At 33.1% G+C, this 21,355-nt stretch overlaps 2 protein-coding genes across 5 annotated transcripts; one reads left to right on the forward strand and one right to left on the reverse strand.

Annotated features, from left to right (window-relative positions):
- Positions 1–2,030: 2,030 nt before the first annotated feature.
- LOC133294213 (probable transcriptional regulator SLK2) lies at positions 2,031–8,704 on the forward strand. 3 transcript variants are annotated; one of them, XM_061492864.1, is made up of 11 exons: positions 2,031–2,112; positions 2,841–2,929; positions 3,001–4,028; positions 4,318–4,449; positions 4,733–4,781; positions 5,132–5,346; positions 5,430–5,498; positions 6,056–6,156; positions 7,062–7,155; positions 7,280–7,349; positions 7,534–8,704. In XM_061492864.1, the coding sequence occupies exons 3-11, from the start codon at positions 3,072–3,074 to the stop codon at positions 8,436–8,438; spliced, it is 2,592 nt and encodes an 863-aa protein (XP_061348848.1). In that variant the 5' UTR covers positions 2,031–2,112; positions 2,841–2,929; positions 3,001–3,071; the 3' UTR covers positions 8,439–8,704. The 3 variants fall into 3 exon arrangements, with proteins under 3 accessions (XP_061348848.1, XP_061348847.1, XP_061348849.1); XM_061492863.1 differs by having other exon boundaries at positions 2,841–4,028; XM_061492865.1 differs by lacking the exon at positions 2,841–2,929 and having other exon boundaries at positions 2,048–2,112.
- Positions 8,705–16,890: 8,186 nt separating this feature from the next.
- On the reverse strand, positions 16,891–20,345 carry LOC133294216 (F-box protein At4g00755-like). 2 transcript variants are annotated; one of them, XM_061492871.1, is made up of 6 exons: positions 20,220–20,345; positions 19,603–19,728; positions 18,911–19,324; positions 18,613–18,791; positions 18,015–18,133; positions 16,891–17,442 (listed from the first exon to the last, which is right to left on the reverse strand). In XM_061492871.1, exons 2-6 carry the CDS (start codon positions 19,715–19,717, stop codon positions 17,232–17,234), a joined length of 1,038 nt encoding a protein of 345 aa, XP_061348855.1. In that variant the 5' UTR covers positions 19,718–19,728; positions 20,220–20,345; the 3' UTR covers positions 16,891–17,231. The 2 variants fall into 2 exon arrangements, with proteins under 2 accessions (XP_061348855.1, XP_061348854.1); XM_061492870.1 differs by having other exon boundaries at positions 19,603–19,757.
- Positions 20,346–21,355: the final 1,010 nt, after the last annotated feature.

Below are 21,355 nucleotides of genomic sequence, written 5' to 3' on the forward strand. Positions count from 1 at the left end.
TAGTCTGTGTTTTATCCTAAACGACAACCTAGAAGTGCACACATGCTCCCTTGCTAAGTTTACCACTTTCTCTTGTTATCGTTGTGTTTGTCACGCACGCCTCGGACTCGCTAATACAGCTCAAGTGTGTCTATCTTTACACGTGTTAAATAAATAAGGTTTAATTATCATTGATGAAAAAATAGATAGATACAAAAATTTCAGTATTTGAATTTTTTTTGTATGAAATAGTGATCATGTTATTTGATCACAATTACTCATTAAAAGTTATATATTTTTTTCTCTTTTATCTCATCATTAATAAATGATTATGATCAAATAACATGATCATGTTACAACTTTTTCATATGACAAAATTGAAATTCAAAATATTAGTTACTTGAAATTTTAACATATTCATTTACCCATTAAAACAAGCACACCTTTAATCCAATATTAGTTGGTCTAATAACAATTTAGTTAAACTTTAACATTTGATGGGCTCAAAAGATAATTTGTTTGATTTTTAAGATTTGCAATTTTTGAAGAGAATAAAAATGCTAAAATTTAAAATTGGATTAATCGGTTGATTAGAGATTCGAATATTATAAAATAATAATAAATATACCTTTTTCAATTGCCCAATGAGACTGCAAAGGTTCCAGTCAAACCTGTACGGTACCAGCCTCTAAAATTCTTAAAATACCATGATTGCCCTCCCGAAGGGACGCATCCTTTCAGTCGTAGGTAGCGAACGTAATCTAGTGCGACCGTACAGGATAATTGTTCATAGACAATGACCACAATTTAAAAATAATTCACTTAAAAAAATATATACAATTATTGATAAAAGAATTAATTTAAATAATTTTATAATTTATTATACACATGTCATATTTGATTGTAATTCTAACTTTTTTTTTAATAAATATTATTTAATAATGTATTGTTACTGTTCGGTCATAGAGCCGTCGAATTATATCGTAGGATATGCGTTCAGAAATATTCTATAGAAATATATTTTGGTTGACATAAAGTTAATATCTCAATCACTGCGCACAAACAATATATTTATAGCAAGACGTGGATGTGTGCACAATGATGACAATAGTAGTAAATGAGTTCAGTGTGTACCTGAGATCTTTAACCTTTTATTTATAAAGATTATTTTTTGAGTTTGGACTGTGTAAATCTTTCGATTGATGTAAGACTTAACCTCTTACTTTTAGAGATAATAATTTTATCTCCATTATCTTTATCATATTATGCTGTTAGGATAACTGTGTCATTATCTATTAAGGGATTCGCGAGTAGGTAATTAAGATATAAATATACTCCATAACAATTTCTTTATTTTATGAAATATTAAATTTATTAATTAATATATAACATATTAAATGACTTTTGAGTTGAAATGCATTTAAATTAAAATCTGATTTCTCTAATAATAAAAGAATAATTATAAAATTACAGTAGTTAATTAAAAAATTAACAAAGTAAATTATAATAATTTAATAAATTAATTTTTATTTCTCTATTTTTGTTATTATCTTACTAATCCAATTCAAATGGGGTAGATATTAACTTATTATGGGCGGCAAAATTCTTTCTCTCAAAATTTTGAGAGAAATAATTTTATCCCTTATCGTTTTATCAAAACTTTTAAGTTTATTTTTAATTATCAATTCAATAATTTATTCCATAAAATCCTCTTTTCCTCGGAATTGATAGAATCATTATCAAACGAAGGTTCTTATTCGAAAGCGTGAACATTACGTGTACAGAAGAAGGGTTTCTCTCGAAGTAAAAAAACATCTCCCAATGAAACATCGCCACGTCAGCAATTGAGCTCTCCGAGCGGCTGCGGATCTATCACCGACTATGTTCCACTATCAATTTATGGACACGTGTCCCAATCTTCACCGGATACTGCCGGTTATATAGGGGCACACAACCGGTAAACACATGTTATTACCGTATTGCCATTCCCATTCCCACTAGGTATCTATAACTATAATCACTGCTCCTCACTACTCTCTCTCTCTCTTTCTCTTCTCTGCGATTTCAATTTTCAGTCTCATATTTACGCTTCCAAAACGCGAAGTTTTGCTTTTCACAGCTTGCGATTTCGATGTGAGTAGTTCCCCAAACGAATCGTTTTGCCACTGAACTTCTTCTTCTTCTTTTTTTCATAGCTTCATTGGGGTTTCAATTTTTCAATTAGTGATCGATTGTAGAACTATTAACGTTGTTTCTTTAGTTTCTTTTCTTTTCTTTTTTCATTTTTTTTTATAAATAATACGCATAAAGAGTTAGGGTTTATTTGTTTATTTAATTTTTCAATTTTTTTGTTGTGCTGGGTTTTCAAAGTCTGCGCTTTTCGTTATTTGGGAATGCGAATTGGGACTTTCTCGTATTTGGGTGTTCTGATTTTTTTTTCCTTTTTTTCTTTTGTGTGTGTGCTGAGAAGGGAATTGGGGTTCCGGTTTTGTTCTTTTCTGTTTGATTGTTTGGTTTCACAATTTGATTTTGGGGTTCTGAATGTGTGAATTGGGATTTTGAATGTGTGATTTCAGAATTCGGGATTTTGGGTTTTTCCCCTCTGCTAATGTTTTGCTTTTTTCACGTGGAGACCGTTGTCTTAATTAATAAGAATTAGGGTTTTGTGTGTTTAAATGTTAGATTGTGATTTTCGTTCCTTCAAAAGGGTAATGGGTTATTGTTCAATTTCTAGGTGTGTTTTCGAAAGTGTATATATGCTTCTTAACCAGGGTTAGTTTGTTTAATTGGTTGTGTTGGTTTCAGCTGTATTTTTCATTATGCTAATGAATTTGTATACATTTTTCCTTTGTTTATGTTAGATCCATATCAGCTGTTGTCCAGTGTTGAGACGAAGATAACACTTTTTGGGTGCATTTGGTTGCACTGGAGTTTGTAGTTTTGTTTAAAGGTTGTGTTCATACTCGATATTTAAGAGAAAGAAGAAATTAAATCAGGGGCTAATACTCGATATTTTACCAGCTTACATTGAGAACGGGAACAGTTTAGGCCTGGCTCTGGAGAGCTACTTTGACTCCAGTCACCAAGTGGGGATGCTCCCCATGCCACCTTCTCGGGTGGCAGGAGGGTTAACCCAGTCGTCATCAAGTTCTGGAATTTTCTTTCAAGGAGATGGACAGTCACAGAATATAGTTAACTCTCGCTTAAGCTCATCTTTTGTTAACTCATCTAACACAGTTCCAGGAACTGGTGGTTCGAATCCAGGTCCACGTTCTGGGGATTTGAATAATACAGTTTTGAACAGTGTGGGAAACTCAGCACCAAGTGTTGGAGCCAGTTCTTTAGTCACAGATGCAAATTCTGCACTCTCTGGTGGCCCCCATATGCAGAGAAGTGCAAGCATTAACGGAGACGCATACATACGATTACCTGCCTCACCCATGTCATTCACATCAAATAATATTAATATTGCTGGATCGCCAGTGATGGATGGTTCCTCTGTTGTACAAAAGAGCTCTCATCAAGAGCACAGTGTTCAACAATTGCAGCAGAATCAGCAGCAGCTGCAGGGTGCTTCAAACACTACATCTTTTCCAGCATCTCAAACTGGCCCTTCACACCAAATGGGTGCACAAGTACCAGGATCTTTTATTCAAGATCCAAATAATATTTCCCAGATGTCGAAGAAACCTAGGCTGGATATGAAGCAGGATGATATAGTCCAACAGCAGGTAATACAGCAGCTTCTTCAGAGACAAGATCCCATGCTGTTCCAGGGTCGTAATCCGCAGTTACAGGCTTTGCTTCAGCAGCAGCAGCAGCAGCAGAGACTGAGACAACAACATATCTTTCAGTCAATGCCACAGTTACAGAGAGTTCAACTGCAACAGCAGCAGCAACAACAACAACAAATGCAGTTAAGGCAGCAATTACAGCCACAAGTGATGCAACCCTTATCTGCTGGGAAGCGCCCATATGACAGTACTGTTAATGGTGTGTGCGCCCGTCGATTGATGCAGTACCTCTATCATCAAAGGCAACGACCAAATGTGAGTTCTGTTTATTAGCTGCATGTGATGGCCTGTCTTTTGGATTCTTTTTGTTCTTATGGCAGCAACGATTTATGATTTATGATTTGTATGATGTGTTAAATCTATTTGAGATTCGCTACATCTTCTGTTTATTTTTGGTTTTTTTTTTTCAAGCATTAATCCTTCTATTTCTGGCACTAATAAAAAAAATTAGTGTATTTAATCTTATGCTTTTATTTAATGTTTTGGATACTTTTGAAGTTCTGGATTGATTAGAACTGTTATTCAATTTACCTGTTTGTCTCAGGATAATAGTATTGCTTATTGGAGAAAATTTGTGGTCGAATATTACTCGCCTCGCGCAAAGAAACGGTGGTGCTTGTCATTATATAATAATGTTGGGCCTCATGCACTTGGTGTGTTCCCCCAAGCAGCTATGGTCAGTTTTTGCACCTATTATTTAACCTTCTATTATTGTTTCATGAATAGGATGATGCCTTGTTATACGGCAATGGTGCATTCAATGTATTAATGGATTGCATTAGCTTATCATGTAGTTGTTGGCAACACCTAAGAATGCCTCTATACAAGAGTAATGCATGAAATAGTTGCATTTGCTTAGTTTAGTATTTTTTTGTCTAAACCACTTTTCCCTATTCATTTGTTGGTGCTTTTGAGCCTTTGACAAGTGCATAATATGACATTGATATTTCTTTGTTCAGGATACATGGCACTGTGACTTATGTGGTTCTAAATCTGGAAGGGGATTTGGTAAGAAAATGAAAATATTGTTATTCTTTTGTGCTATGATTGGCGAATATTTTCAGTTTAGAATTCCAATTTCTGACAAGAACCTAGTGCAGTCAATCTGACCAGGGATCACATTCTAAATTGTACAAAATAATCTTCAGTTTAAATTGAAAGTTTTAGAAAACTAACAGAACAAAATGCAATCAATAACAAGCAAATAAAATGTCTGAGTGATTGTAAGTAGGCAATGGTGGAAGATACATGATTTGCACTTTGATTAGAACTGTAAGCTAGATTATTAGTATGTTATTTCTTTGAAAGTTCTGATATTGTCAATCTAATAATATCTACATTATGGGTATTGTTAACAGAAACAACTTTTGAAGTACTGCCAAGACTTAATGAAATCAAATTTGCCAGTGGAGTGATCGATGAACTTATGTTTTTGGACTTGCCACGTGAATTTAGATTTCCTTCTGGTGTAATGATGTTAGAATATGCAAAAGCAGTTCAAGAGAGTGTATATGAACAGCTTCGTGTTATTCGTGAGGGTCAACTTCGTATCATATTCACTCAAGACCTGAAGGTCGTTAAACCATTACTATGTTAAAAATATTTTCGATTTGAATATTTTGTGCATTCCTACAGAAATTATGTTAATTTGCACAGATATTGTCTTGGGAGTTCTGTGCAAGGGGCCATGAAGAACTTCTTTCTAGAAGGTTAGTTGCACCACAGGTATGATTCTGCACGTTCTAGAATTCTTTGTTCTTCTTCTGTAGTCACTCTTTTTTGGACGGATGATGGTACAAGTTAACAGAATTTTCCTTTAAAGTAGACTTTCATTTATAGCCAGGTTTTAGTTGATAGTTGGGACTACTTGGGAGTGGTCTACCTTGTTACAAAACCCTGAGCTACAAGATTCCAAACACACCATTCTTGATTATTCTAACCATCTTACCTGTCAGCATCATAGTTAGCAAATCAGATGGGTAGGCTTTTGGGGTATTGACAATTATCAGCCATTTAAAACTGTTCAGAAATTCCACCAAGGGGTGAAAGGTTAGCACCTTACCTGAGCCAGAATGAACTACAAGGGGCCAGAGCCGTGCCCTCTAAATAGAGGCTCACCTGAAACACCAAGAGGCACTGAACTCCTTTGTTGTGTAGCCTCGTCTTAGCACCTCTAACTACATTGATGGAGATAGTGCGACTCGATAATTATATTTACTTAATTGGTATGTTAAATAGAGCATTATTTTGGAAGCTAGTTCTTATAATTCACACTTTTGCAGGTCAACCAATTAGTTCAAGTGGCTCAAAAGTGCCAGAGTACAATTGCTGAAAGTGGGTCTGATGGGGTTTCTCAGCAAGACTTGCAAACAAACAGCAACATGTAAGTTAATGCATTGTTTTTCATCTCTGATTGACTTATTTAGTAATTCCTCCCTCTCAGATAACTCGTTTCTCTTGACTGCATGAGTGCTTTATGTGTAGATGTTGTTATCTAGAAATGGTGTATTCCATTTTTGGGCCAGATAGTTGAAGAAACAACCACATAAAGGATAATATAAAGCAAACTATGTTGTTTTGCTATTTTGATCGGGATGCTTTGTGTGTATGTTTTTGGGGGGGCTGTGTGTACTAGCTGCATGGGATAAGGTTGTAGCCAAGTAAGAATCAGCCTCTTTTAGGCTCTGTACATATTTGTTTTTGCTTACTTTCTAGGGTTGCCCTCACCCCTACTATCGCTAGCCGAAGTCTAATGGGGATAATTTTTTTTACACAAGACTGTTTCAGTCAAAAGTTCCCTTGGGCATTTTTATTATAAGTTTCTCCAAACACAAAATAAGCTAACCCAAACACACAAAGGGAAATGGAACCATCGAATAAAAGAAAGAAAATCAATAAATTAATCTTATTTTAACTCAATAATCAAAAATGGAAATAAAAGGATCTTAGTGGAGCATAAGATTTCCCCCTGTTGACATCTTTGCTTGTACTCTGGTCAGAATTTTTACTACGAGGTTTATTCAAGACTATGAGTCATCTCGCAGCATTTTAACTATAGTATTTCTGAGACTTTTCTTCCCTTTTGTCTAAACTTTTGTGCCAGTTGGGTATTAAATAAGTGGCACATGGTTATAAAGTATCTGATTAAATCAGCCTTTATTAATTATATTTACTAGTCTAAATATTAAGAATAGTGTATACTTATAGTGTTACATTTATTTATTTATTGGAGTGAGGATGGTACAACTTGACAACTAAAATAGAGGGAGGATGTTTCTTTTGCATCAGGGTATTGACAGCTGGGCGTCAGCTTTCAAAGAGTTTGGAGTTACAATCGCTAAATGATTTCGGCTTTTCCAAAAGATATGTGAGATGTTTGCAGGTACACTATTAAATTCTAATTCAGAGCTTCTGTGAGTGTTGATTAATATAGAGAGAACTTGATTTATTTTTTATTCTAAATTTAATCAAACCTTTTTATCTTTGCCTGCTACAATTGTTGACAGATTTCTGAGGTTGTCAATAGCATGAAAGATCTAATAGATATCTGTCGAGATCACAAAATTGGGGCAATTGGTAATTCTCTTGTGGTTTTTGTTACCGAATTACATTATTGGTTGTGTTCTGTCATCTTTTTTATATATTGGACTCCTAATCTTTAGTTGTGTTAAGCTGTGTTAGTTTTAGGTGTTTGGAAATCTGTTTCTAAATTATCAATGGCCTTTGTTGCCCTCTATATTGATCCAACACCTACTTGCAGAGAGCTTGAAAAACTATCCTAGACTTGGTACTGCGGCAAAGCTCCAGATGCAAAAGATGCAGGAGATGGAACAGCTAGCAAATGTTCAAGGTCTGCCAACTGATCGAAACACGCTTAATAAGCTAATGGCAATGAATCCTGGAATGAACAACCAAATAAACAACAATCATAATATGGTTAATCGTGGTGCTTTGAGTGGGTCAGCACAAGCTGCTTTGGCACTGACCAACTACCAGAATCTTCTCATGAGGCAAAATTCAGTGAATTCATGCCCGGGCTCTCTTCAGCGAGAAGGATCATCCTCCTTCAATAATTCGAACCAGAGTCCTTCTTCAGCTTTGCAAGGTGCTGGTACTGTTTTGGTTCCAGGCTCAATGCAGAACTCGCCTGTTAGTGGTTTCCCAAGTCCCCGTCTACCCCCGCAGCAGCAGCAGCAGCAGCACCAACTTCAACAGCGCTCGTTAAGTGCAATTAATTTACTGCAACAAAATCATTCACAGGGATCTCAAGGAAATCAAGCTCTACAACAGCAGATGATCCAACAACTTCTGCAGGAGATGTCAAATAACAATGGGGGTGGGCAACCACAATCTCTTGGACCAACTGCTAATGGGAATATGGCAAAGAATGGGTTGAGTTTTGCAGGCCACACTCCACCCATAACTGGAGGTTCTGCCAATGTTGCTGTAAATAATGGACCTGTTTCAAGGAGTAATAGCTTCAAATCGGCTTCAAACATTGATTCTCCTGCTGCTGGTGGCAACAATGGATTCAACCAGAGAGCATCTGATATGCAACAAAATCTCCATTTCCAAGATGTTCAGGATATTGCCAATGAGTTCACGGATAACACCTTCTTTAACAGTGATCTAGATGATAGCATGGGTTATGGCTGGAAGGCATGACTAACACAACATGGCCCTGTAATTGGCTTATCTTGTTGAGATGTTTATCTTATTATCTTTGTACAGGATACTTTGAATAGTTGCTGCTTCTTTTCTTGGTTTCCCTGCTCATTTTATTGATGGAATTTGTGGCGACTTTTGAGTAGGTGTTTAGAGATTTGATTTGAGGGTTTTTGTCTAGCCTGCAAGTGTAATCTATTGGACAATTTGAAGGACAATTCTTACCTTATACAACATTTTATGTCCCCCTATTGCTTTGTTTTCTTTGTCTTTCTTTTTTGCAACCAAGCTTAATCAAACCAAGTTCGAAATGGTTTTAATGGGCCTCTTCATTTATTTTATGGATAACTATTAAATTCGAAATAGCAAATCGACTAAAGTCTACACCCTTTAGTATCATATATGGGAGAAATCCTATACTGCTTACCTGTACTCCATGTGACGTTGATTGATAGTATTTGATAAGTAATTGCATGCACATGGAGGAGGAATTAGCTGAATTAAGAGTTTTTGAGCGAGACTAATGTTACAGTTACCGTACTGCTAGAATTGTTAGTTTCTTGCACTTCAAAATTGAACTTATAATGCATAATTAACTTACAGCATTCCTTACAGTTTGATTGATCTCCTTTAGATAAAGAGATGTTTATCCCTTTTGATTGAATTGAACTGCTTGGATTTACTACTTGTCAGAATTACTGAAATTTGTATAAGCATTCAAACTTCTAACTTTGAACTCTAAAATTTATTTTCCCTACCAGTAGGTGGACATTTTAACACAAACTTTGATACGTAATCATAAGGAGGGGGATATTAGAAACATACTATATATTTGACACTCAATTTAACACTTCTATTTTACTCTCTTTTTTATTGAATGTAAACTTATAAAAGGCCCGTCAATAAAGAGGGGATCCACCTTATTTAGTGAGATTTACGTTAGATTTCACCAAATAATAGAAAAGTGTTGAAATGAAAATGTCAAAAGAATATAATAATTGGTTTTCTCAATACAAGGTTGTGTAAAAGCACTGGTTAGAAATTTAATGCTACTGAAGAAAGTTCTCTACTTTCTTTTCTTCGTTATTCTTCTAATTTGTATATGATATAAGATAAAGTTTTTATTAGTACATCACGCCAGCCTGACTTTTTCCTGTTGGAAAAATAGAGTATTCAAAAAAAAAAAAAAAAAAAAAAAATTATACTTATTACCTCCAAAGCATGGACACGTTCCTTTTAAAAAAATTTGCATGTCGGACACGTGTCCGACATGGATACGCTCGGACACGCGTCCGACACGCGGTCAACATTTGGGGACACGTGGTCAACTCTCCGACACGTTCCGACACGTTTTTTTCGACACGCAGTCAACTTTTTGTGTCCAACATGGACACGCTCGGACACGCATCTGACATGCGGTCAACATTTGGGGACATGTGGTCAACTCTCCGACACGTTCCGACACGTTTTTCGACACGCAGTCAACTTTTTCCGACACGCGATCAACGCTGGGACACTCTCGGACACGTTTTTTTTTTTTTTTTTTTTTTTAAATCTTAATTTTATTTTGTTAACTAAATATAAAAGAAATAATTTGTAAATTAATTTTTCTCTTATGAAATTTGACAAGAAAAATTAGCAAAGTACGAAAAATTATTTATATTTATATTTATGTTATGAAATTTAAATATTTGTTTGGTTATATGAATTATTATGGACTTTTATATGTATTAAATATAAATTATATTATATATATTAAAAATTTTATTTAATATCAAAACGTGTCCCAACGTGTTAAAATATGATATTTTTTAGAATTAATATGTCGACGTGTCGTGTCGTGTCGTGTCCCGTGTCCTGTGTCCGTGTCCGTGCATCATAGCTTATTACTATATTTTCTTAATACTTCTTACTATCAATTTTGTTATCCTTAGATCAAAATTAAATCAACGGTTCTCACTTGATTTTATTTTGTACCGTTGATTTAATTTTCATTCAACGATAACAAAATTGATAGTAAGAGGTAATAAAGAAAAACGATAATAAGTATAACATATCCTTTAAAAAAATATTTTCTCAATGTTTTATTTAAAAATGGTACGGTAAAAAAAAGATAAATAACATTATTCTTCAATAATTTGTAGAAGGTAATAGGTTCAAATTTCATAGTTTCATTATATTGTTTTTTTTTTTCCTCATTTAGGTTTTGATTTTTATAAAAAATTTCTTATGTATAGATCTTATAGTTTTATAATATTAAAGCTTTGGTTTCTCGAGAACTAATACTGAATAAGAACTTGTAAGAATCAATTTTTAATAAAGAATCGAAACATCTTTTGACGAATATAAATTATAAAAACAAAAATTTTAAGAATTTAAAAATATAACAATTGATAGACAATAATATTATACACAACAATATTAATAAAAGTTAAATAAATCAAGATATAAGTAATAAAACCCAAAAGAAAATTAATGAACTCTCGTCAGAAAAGGAATAGAAGAGACTCTTTTAATTGAAGAGACTGTTTTTGAAAATCGATTTCATAAATCTGTTTCAACAAGCATATATACAATCGGTTAAGATAAATAAATTTGAATATATATATATATATATATATATATATATATATATATATATTTCTGCTCTTTAATTTTCTCGAACCGCTAGACGTACAACAAATAGATTCGGAGAATCATAATTATACAAAATTGGGTGAAAGCATTAAATGCGAGGAAGAATAATCAATCAACGGTGTAAGATTTATTGCTAGGCGTTCAACAGTTGGAGGAATATATATATATATATATATATATATATATATATATCTGTGTGTGTGTAGGAAATAGTTTTCTTATGTTGTAGGAAAAAATTTCTCTCATGTAATAGAAACAAAATTATAAGTGGGACCCACATATAAGAGGAGAGAGAAAAAATAAAGGTGGGACCACCTCTCTTTTGTGTGTGTAGAAAATTGGCTTCTCTTATGTAACATAGGATAAATATAACCCTATATATATATATATATATATATGGCTTTATTACTCTCCTTTTTAGGAGATAACTTCTCTCATGCTTTCACACTTCAATTTTTGCATCTCCATTTTCTCTTCTTCTTTTTTCCTTATAATGGTGGGACTCATCCATCTTCTCTCTACAACATAAGATAGTTATCTCCTATGAAAGAAGAGTAGTATTTTCCATATATATATATATATATAGGGTCAGGATTATTTCACACCAGTATATGTTACACTCTTAATATCTAACGGCTCTGATTTATTAAATATTTGAGCCGTTAGATGAAAGTAAATCAATGACCAAGATTTGGTGTAAAACTTTTTATTTTTTCATAAGTGTAAGAACATCTTGCCCCTATATGGGTTAGGGTCATTTTATAGCGGTGTAAGTTATACTTCCAATCTTGATCATTGATCCTATTTATATCTAATGGTTCTGATTTACTAAATATTAGTCATTATATACAAACAAATCAATGATCAAAGTTTGGTGTTAAGATTTCCTATTCTTACACCGGTGTAGATTACATTTTCAATCTTGTGTAGATACAAGATATGTTTGGTGATAACAAAAGGCAACAACCTTGATCAAGAGCAAAAAAAATTAACCATGTGTGGGGATTGAAGATGTATGTTAGAGCCACACAAGAAGATTAATACATCAAAGATGCAACAATATGGATGAGCTTTGAGAATAGAAAGGAGTCATGATCAATTCAATCAAGTCCAACAAGGAAGAATAGCAAAACTATGGTCAAAGGAAACAAACCATGGACAATATCTAATAGAAGATCAAATATCACAACCATGGTGAAAAAGGAGCAAAACCAATAAATTGTCAAGCATTGTCATTTTCAACAAGTCAAAGTATCAAGCTCAAGTAAATATCCAAGACACAAGACATGAAGCTAAGTCTAAAACCATATTTAGAATATATCTTTAGGACTTAAACTTATATGTAAAGGTACATGGTAGATTGCATTGCATGAGCTCAAATTTTTTCTCAAAGTAAACATGTTTTTCAAATTGAATAATCCATAACCTTTAAATAGTTTAAAGTAATTTGAAAAACCCATGGAAAATATACTTGACATGTTTATAACTTCAAAACATATTTACAAAGTCAATGTCTTTCATAAAAAGTGGTTGGAAGCAAGGTAGAGCACATTTAAACTTAAAATTTGCTGCATAATTTGGTTGTTTGTCTTCAGACAATTTTTCGTATCAAAGATGACAGATTTGGATCTTGTGTTCTTCATAAAATTTATGGATTTATCTTTTATCTTTCCTAAGACACCAAAATCACATCAATTTGACAAGTATAACTCAAGTTATGCCAAAAAATACGAAATAATATTCTTGCTGTCAGGTTGGGAATCGATTAATAGCATATAGTAATCGATTATCACTACGAAAAAATGCCTATAATGGCTATAAACGGCTAATTTTGGAAAAAAAATCACTATATATACATTTCGAACAACTCCAAAACCAAGTGGGCATCATTCTTACACATCGTAAGCATACTTTGAGAATTTCTACACTATCACTTGCATATTCTTTCATATCTTTCAAAAAGAAAAATATTTGAGCTCATATTGTGAAAGTTCATATACTTATAGTGCTTCAAGTTGTATATCCACACTTTGAAAGTGTATATTTATTTCCAAACACTTCCTCCTTTGTATTCTTGAATTGAGAGGGTTGTGTGATCCATTGTATTTGAGAGGTACCCAAATACCTAAGTTAATTTGGAGTGAAAGGCATCCAAGAGCCCGAAGTCTTGGAAGGTTGTAGTGGTTTGTCAAGTGATAAGTGTCAAAGACAATATATTTCTAGGATCAAAGATATGTTAAATAATGTTAAAAATGGTCAAGAACATAGTGTAAATTAATTAAATGCAAAAGAATTAGAGCTTTAACATTCGAATATGATTTTGACTTCTTTTTGTGTTATTTTCAGGTTTAATATGATAAATTATAATTATGAAGAATTATTGAAGTTGGAAGATATGAAATTCAACAAAAATTGAAGAATAAAGAAAAACTAGTATTATTGTATGCTCGCTCACTTTCTCGAACGAGCGAGCTGATAAAATTACCTTGTCAGTTTGCTCAAATGAGCAAGAAATTGAGCGAGATATCAAATTTACCTTGTCAGTTTGCTCGAACGAGCGAGAAACTGAGCGAGCAGCATCGTAAATGGAGGTCCATGGATATTTTCATTAAAAAGGGACAGTCTAGGGTTATTCCATTCATTCTGGGACGCGATAGAGAAAAGCTAAGAGACAGCCAAAGATGACTCATGAGGCAGATAAGCTCCATTCCGGACCTGAGAAACGGAGAAACAGTCAAAGCTTCACCGTGGAGACCAGGTTTTATGTTTCTTTTATGAATTTTAGTTTCTTTTCATCTCTTTCTTTAGTTTTCTTGAATATGTTAGGCTAGTTCTAATTATATAGTTAGGGCGAGACAGAACCAATGGGTTCCTAAACACTGTTTAATCCTTCTTGTAATTATTTTTCATATTTCAATTATGCAATTAATCTGTTTTAAATTCCTAGTCTCGATTATGATATGGCCAATCTTGAATGGGCATTAGAATCTTGCATGTCAATAGGACTATTGCTTTCTTGATTCCGTTTGATTAATTGCTATAGTTTGTATGTTCTAGGAATAGTCTTATAAATTCTATGACACATAATTCTTGACCTTAAAGCTTGCTTTAGAAAAAGGCCTTAAGGGATTAGAGCTTTGGAATAGAGTAAAGAACTGAAACCACCAAGGGATTGGGGATTTAGTTAAATTAGAAAGGATTGTCAATAATTGATCTTGAATGTTAATTGCATGAAAGATTAGACTCGTTAGAAAAACATTGGAGAAGTTGAATCCCTAGCTACGATCGTCTTTAATTGAATTTAACTCGTTCTTGTTTGCGTTCTTGCGTCTTAGTTATTAATCTTGAAAACTAAAAATATTTTCTTTAAAATTCTGTTTTTATTAATTCAAAATTATATTCTCTAAAACTTACAAGATCGATCCAACTTTAATTATATAAATAAGTTATTGCTCGATAAATCAATCCTTATGGGAACGACAACCCTACTCTTTACCACTTTATTACTTGTATGACCGGTGCATTTGCCAAATTCGCAACAAGTTTTTGGAGTTGAATTAATAAAAAAAAAGAATTTTAAAGAAAGAATCTTTAGTTTTCAAGATTAATAACTAAGACGCAAGAATGCAAACAAGAACGAGTTAAATTCAATAAAAACCAGCGTAGCTAGGGATTCGACTTCCCCAAAATTTTCCTAATGAGTCTAATCTTTCATGCAATTAACATTCAAGATCAATTATTGACAATCCTTTCTAATTTAACTGAATCTCCATCAAGCACCCATGAAGCTTGATGAATAGTGAAAGAATTGATCGACGACTTCAGTCTAGACGTAGGTAACAAGTGGTAGTGACCGAACCATGATATATTGAGTTTGTATTTTTCTAAGCTATCACATTTTGTTTCTAGCACTTTAATTGCTTCTTTGATATTTTATATATGCTAGCATAAGTTTTATAATTGTGATATATTATATGTTATGAATCATTTGAATGTATTAATTACTTTTCATAAATTAAAATTTGCTTGAAATAATAACTTAGAAACTAGAAGGGACTTTTGTGAAAAAAATTGTAATATTCAATTCACCCTCTCCCTTGAATATGGAAGCCACATTCCTAACATCTTGATCATTGATCATATATATATATATATATATATATATATATATATATATATATATATATATATATAAGAACAATATTTACACCAGTATATATATAGGAACAATATTTACCCCAGTATAAGAATTTTTCTTCCCATCTCAATTATTAATTTCTAGAGATAAGTTATTCTGTCTACTCTTATTTTGTCTACTTTTGCCTACCTCTTTTAATACCGTTAGATTACAATCTCTTCCAATGGTGAAGATTTATGATATAAAATAAAATTGTTTACTCTTTTCTCTCTCCTAATGCCTCTCACTTTTTCTCTCTCATCCCCTTTCTTTCTCTTCAATGGCGTTTCAGCATTAAAAAAAAAAGTGCAAGCTTTTTTCTCAGTTCATCCAACCTAGCATTGTTATGAGCATTTACATAAAAAAATTGAAATGGAGTGTCAAGAAGAAACAAACCTAGATGCCCTATGTTATGGAACTAGGTAAGCCTATTATTTTGTGGGGTTTGCATTTGTCATTTAACATGACACAACAAACTTTCCTACACACACAACATTCTGTGGGACTCACACTTTTTGAAGAAAAAAGAAAAAAAGAAAAAAAGAAAATTTACGGCACGCAAAACGAATCTCTATAACATTACACAATCACTTTTCCTACAACATAACTCTTATAAAACCCTTATTTTGTTGGGTGTAACATAGAGAGAACAAAGATCATTTTCCCATTTCAAGGTGAAAAACAAGATAAGAAGAAGGAGATAAGTTGATTCAATTTCAAATTTCAACAGAAAAGTAAAAACATTACAGTAATCGTGGATTAATTCAAAGGAAGAGATTATTCATGGTTTTCGCTTTTTTGTATTTTTTTTTTAGTAAGCTCGTTTTTTTTTTGTATTTTTGTGGTGTCTGTCGTGTTCAATTATATCAGATTCAAATTTTTTTGAAAATTATACTTATCCAGTAGAACTATCATACCATTAATCATTCCATGGATGGGGCAGGATATTCTTACACCGGTGTAAGAGTTAGAAGTCTTACACTCAATCTTGATCATTGATCCACTTGTATCCAATGGCTCACATTACTAGAAAATTTGAGCCCTTAGATATAAATTGGATCAACGGATAAGATTGAGAGTGTAACTTACACTGGTGTAAAATGATCCTCACCCTCCATGGATTTAGATTCAAATATAAATTCAGGTTGTAAATTACACAAATCAACAGAGAGAAAAGGGAGGAGAGAGAAAGAGTGTGGAAAGAAGTGAGGAGAAAAAAAGAAAAAAGAAATTATTTTATTCCGTAAATCTTTACTGTTGAATGAGATTATAATCTAACAATATTAAAAAAGATAGGCGAAGGTAGACAAAATAATAATAGGCAAAATAATCTAACCCTAATTTCTGTACATCTGACAATTATAATTTATTAAATTATATTCATTAAAATTTCAGAATCTGTAACAACACTTTATTCAACTAACTAAAATCCACTACAGCAAGATCTGTGTCTTCCGAGATCCTTTAACTTGATTATGAATTGAATTATCCCTAACTCCACTCACTCTCAAACTTCATTTACGTCCAAGATTAAGGTCTTATGCGTCTGATTATTCCTAATCATACTAACATAATGCTAAAGGTGAATCTAGATTACAACAGTAAATTAGCAATGTTTTTCCGAGACCTGACTTTAATAATTAACAAGATTATTATAACTGCTATTAGAAGGAATACAATGTACAAACATGATCATAATCAGAAATAGATAAAGATCAAACTCTGCAACTGCACCCACTATTCATTGTGCAGAACACATACTATATAGATGTTTGGCCCTGCACAGATTTGAGTTTGACTTATTATCTACCACCCAAAACTAACTGATTCTTAATGCTATTAAAATCCAGCTCACATGTACACACAGGTTTCCCAATGTCTTTGAGAATTGAGGTACTTGGTTCTGTTACATTCTATTGATCATCAACTACAACAGAACCAGAACCAAGCAGTGCACCCAAGATGATTTGCTCCCAACGTCACACACCCCTCTGCATTAAACTCGAGGTTAATGGCCGCAGACGCAGACGCAAAGCAGTGCGCGAGTCTCTTTTTGATGATGATGAAGATGAAGACATACTACTATCTGTGTGAGGGTAGTATTTCAAGGTACACTTTCCTGATGGATGATGAATTTTGACATCAAATGCTGGTGAAAGTGGTCGTCCCACAACACGAACATGGGAGATGCTGTACCACGGTTATCCAATTTATCATAGTTGGAAAACAGATAAGCATACTGATCATAATTTCTTTTACTTTTTTCTTAAAATAAAGAAACATTTAATATTAAGAAATCTAGCTAAGTCACAAGACATAGACTCAGGAAAATTTGTTAAGTTGGAAACAAATGACAATACTAATAAGCTGTAGACATTAAACTAACAGAAAGAACTCTAAAAGAAAGATGTTTCGGTTCTTTGACCCATTATTCAGCATTGGGTGTAGCAGTACATCATGCTATAAAATGTTATTTTTTATTACATTAATTGTCATCTTTGGAATACAAATGCCAAGAATAATAAGTTGAACTTCCACCAAAACCCTTTCCATGACTCATGAGTGGACATATATCATAGATGACATGAAAGCACGAGTGTCAAATTGAAGAGTAAATAGATTGAAAGGGAAATTGACCAAGTTCTCAATTTCAATTCAATTGACAATAAATCAATAATGGTCTTCAACATATATTTGAGCTAATCAACATTAATTCATTATGTGCACGAGAGATGAAAAGAGAGATGATTTGCAAAACTAACCATATGTAGAATAAATCATCTATTTCTTCTTGTTGAACTCTACCCAACATCTCAACCAGCAGCACGCCTCCAATGCACAGAACAGGTTCAGGTAGCTTGAACTGTTGTAAGCAGTTTTCCTGTTGAGCCAGTATGTCATCACAAGTTTCACATGCAAGGAATATTATATGCTAAATAAATGCAGCATCAATCTAAAACGGATAAATTTCAAATCAATGCTTGCTATATTCAGCAGGTAGTACCAATGAGGTTCCTGCACCCAAAAGAAGAACACAGATCTCAGTGATAATCAAGCATTCATTTCATAAAATACTAACAGGTTTACTTCTCTAGTCTCATTCTGCCAATTAATCAAGCTGAAGTTCTGCTAACAATCCAGAAAAGCTGCATATCAAGTCTCATGCTATAAATGAATTAAATTAGACAATGATACTTATAATAGATACAAAAATACAATTAAAACCCAAATGAGAATTACAAGAATCAGTCGATGATGCCCAGAAAAATCAGTAGATGAATCTCAAGCTTCTTCCTTGTTGAGTAATTTGAAAGAGTAGAAAAGAATATGCAAAACCTGAACTATAATATTGCAACAGACCTGAAACATTGGAAACTCAGGTGAAGTATATGTCCATACGAATTGATTATCCCCCAACACATGATTAGCAGTAATCTTATCAGCTACAAAACCCTCTAATTCCACTGGGTATCTTGGATGGCCCATTTTGAATCGGACAGCCTTGGCAGAATATATAGGGAGGCCATGCTCAAAATATGCTGATGAGTAAATATAGAGTATTTGTCAGCTGATTAAGCTAAAGTTAGGAACCTCAACATTACTTATTTTTCAGTTCAACTTGATACACACAATTCATCCACTTAGCTGCAAGGCTAACCTTGGAATGGTTGGACATGAATCTCCGTAACAAGACATATTCTGGAAATTAGCGTATAAATTAAAGTCTCAGGAACAGAAGGATCGCGTTCCCCTTTACTTGACCAGTATGATGCCCTATAATGAGTTCTATCCCAAGGCTCCAATGTATTCAGAACACTTTCTTCAGGGTAGTTATCAGTGCTGGAAGCACTAATGGCTTTTGAGATGCAATTTTTCCTCATTGAAGGAGAAAGACCAGAAGCCAGAAATGCATAGACATTATGATTTCTCTTAAGACACTCCCAATTCATAGAACTGCCAAGCATTGTGCTTACTGGTTCAATCATGTTGTCTACCTCAATGATATGAGCAACACCAGATATTTCAGGAAACTTTTTCAAGCAAAGTTGCTTGCAGAGGCCATTTTCAATAACTGCAAAATATTTAGAGTGCCCATTCATACCATTTTAATAGCAAAATAAAAGCAAAGAACAATGAGCCCCTCAAAAAGAGGGAGATAAATTTTACAGGATAGTATAACATTAGAGAAGTTAAACTTTTAGAGGCCATAAAAAATGTAATATATAATGCATAAAAACTTTCCAAAGAAATGGGGCATTAAGCAAATAAAATATAGAGATTTTTGGACCAAAAGTCCAAAACACAATAAAATACTATCACTGCAAGTAATTAAAACCCAAATTGGCTTACCAAATCGTTGCCAAGAATTGGAAACAGCAGAAACACGAACAAGGTCACAAGGGTCATCCAAATGGGTGAGAATCTTTACTGATATGTCAGGTCCAAGCAATTTGATGAAATCCATTTTGTTTTTCACTTCAGACATAATTCCCAAATATCAGACCCTGATATGAAGCAAAACAGCTAAAGCTCAACCTCACACAAACTGATATTGCATAAACTGAAAATCTTCACAAACATGGTGATTTGGAAGAAAAATTCTTCAGGCAACTAGCTTTCCACCAAAAATCGATTAATTTTGGAGGAAAATTACACATTAATAAGTTGAAATTGACTAATAAAGAACCCAAAAAATTACCAAAATAAAAAATAAAAAAATGGATAAAATATATCTCTTTCTAACTTACTACTCTTCTTCCAATAAATTTACCAAAAATCTAAATTGACATGGTATTTGAAAGAAGTTGAAAAGGGTAGAAAATGGGTATTTTGCTCAGTTAATAACATTAATGAACAAAGAAAGCAAAACCCAAATAAGGGTATATAGAAACTGTAAACACATGAAGAGAGAAAAATAAAAAAAAAGTGCAGTTTGAGATGAGTAAAAAAAATGGAAAAGGTGTTACCTTTCAGCAAAGAGAGGGTGGATCTAAAGATAAGAGAGGGAATCTTAATTCTTGGAAGAAGCGGAACGGTGGTGACGGGCTTGAAATTGCAGAGTGTCAAATACAAAGGGTGCTTTTGGATGGAATAAGTACCAGCGTCGCATAGCAAATACAAAGAATTAAAATGATAATATAAAAAGGTATATCTTATTCCACCTATTATTTTTTTTGGTCTATTTTTTTTACTATTTTAAAATATCATTAGATTAAATCTTAATTAATATTTTTTTTTTCTCTTCTTTAAATTATGATCTAATAGTATTTTAGAATTGTAGGCAAATGAAAGCATCTTCTGTAGATCTGTAGTAGTACTCCATTCAATTCTCATGGAAACGGAGTTTTGTGAATTCTCCCCGGAACTGGAAGATCATTTCGAGATCTTCGAACATATTCGAGGGTTCAATGTGACTATTGTCACTTCGGCCAACACACAAGATGAGACTTTACCACCGTGGAGCGGCTTTTTGCAAAAAGATGAGGGAGAAACTCAGCAAGAGATGTCGGAGAAGCGAAATATACGAGATCACAATCTGTAATTTAACAAGTGACACTTGAATAAAAAATATTTTTCTCTCCTTTCCATAAAGCATAATAGTCATTCCTTATTTTCTATTGGATAGATGCACTGATTGCATGATACAGCAGTAGCACCATAGATATTTCCCTTACCCCGTTATAAATTTATTGACTGATCAATATAATTTTAATATGAAATAAGTTATTTTACCTATCATTTTTCTGCCTACCTTTGCTTACGAAAATATCTATGGTGCTACTGCTGTATCATGCAATCAGTGCATTTATCCAATAGAAAATAAGGAATGACTATCATACTTTATGGAAAGGAGAGAAAAATATTTTTTATTCAAGTGTCACTTGTTAAATTGCAGATGTCGGGATAAGATATATTTATCACAAAAAAGTTTATTACTTTTACAACTAACCTAATCACCGTTGATTTCTGTCAATCTAATGGTCATAATTATTAGAAATTAATAATTAATTAATAAATGCAACATAATAATTTTTAATAAATTATAACTGTTAAATTGACGGAAATTAATAGAGATTATGTTAGTTGTAAAAATTATAAAAAA

Source organism: Gastrolobium bilobum, unplaced genomic scaffold, assembly GCF_033153095.1.
Source record: "Gastrolobium bilobum isolate Gb01-03AN ecotype WA unplaced genomic scaffold, APGP_CSIRO_Gbil_v1 utg142591, whole genome shotgun sequence".
In the NCBI taxonomy this organism is placed as follows: domain Eukaryota; kingdom Viridiplantae; phylum Streptophyta; class Magnoliopsida; order Fabales; family Fabaceae; genus Gastrolobium; species Gastrolobium bilobum.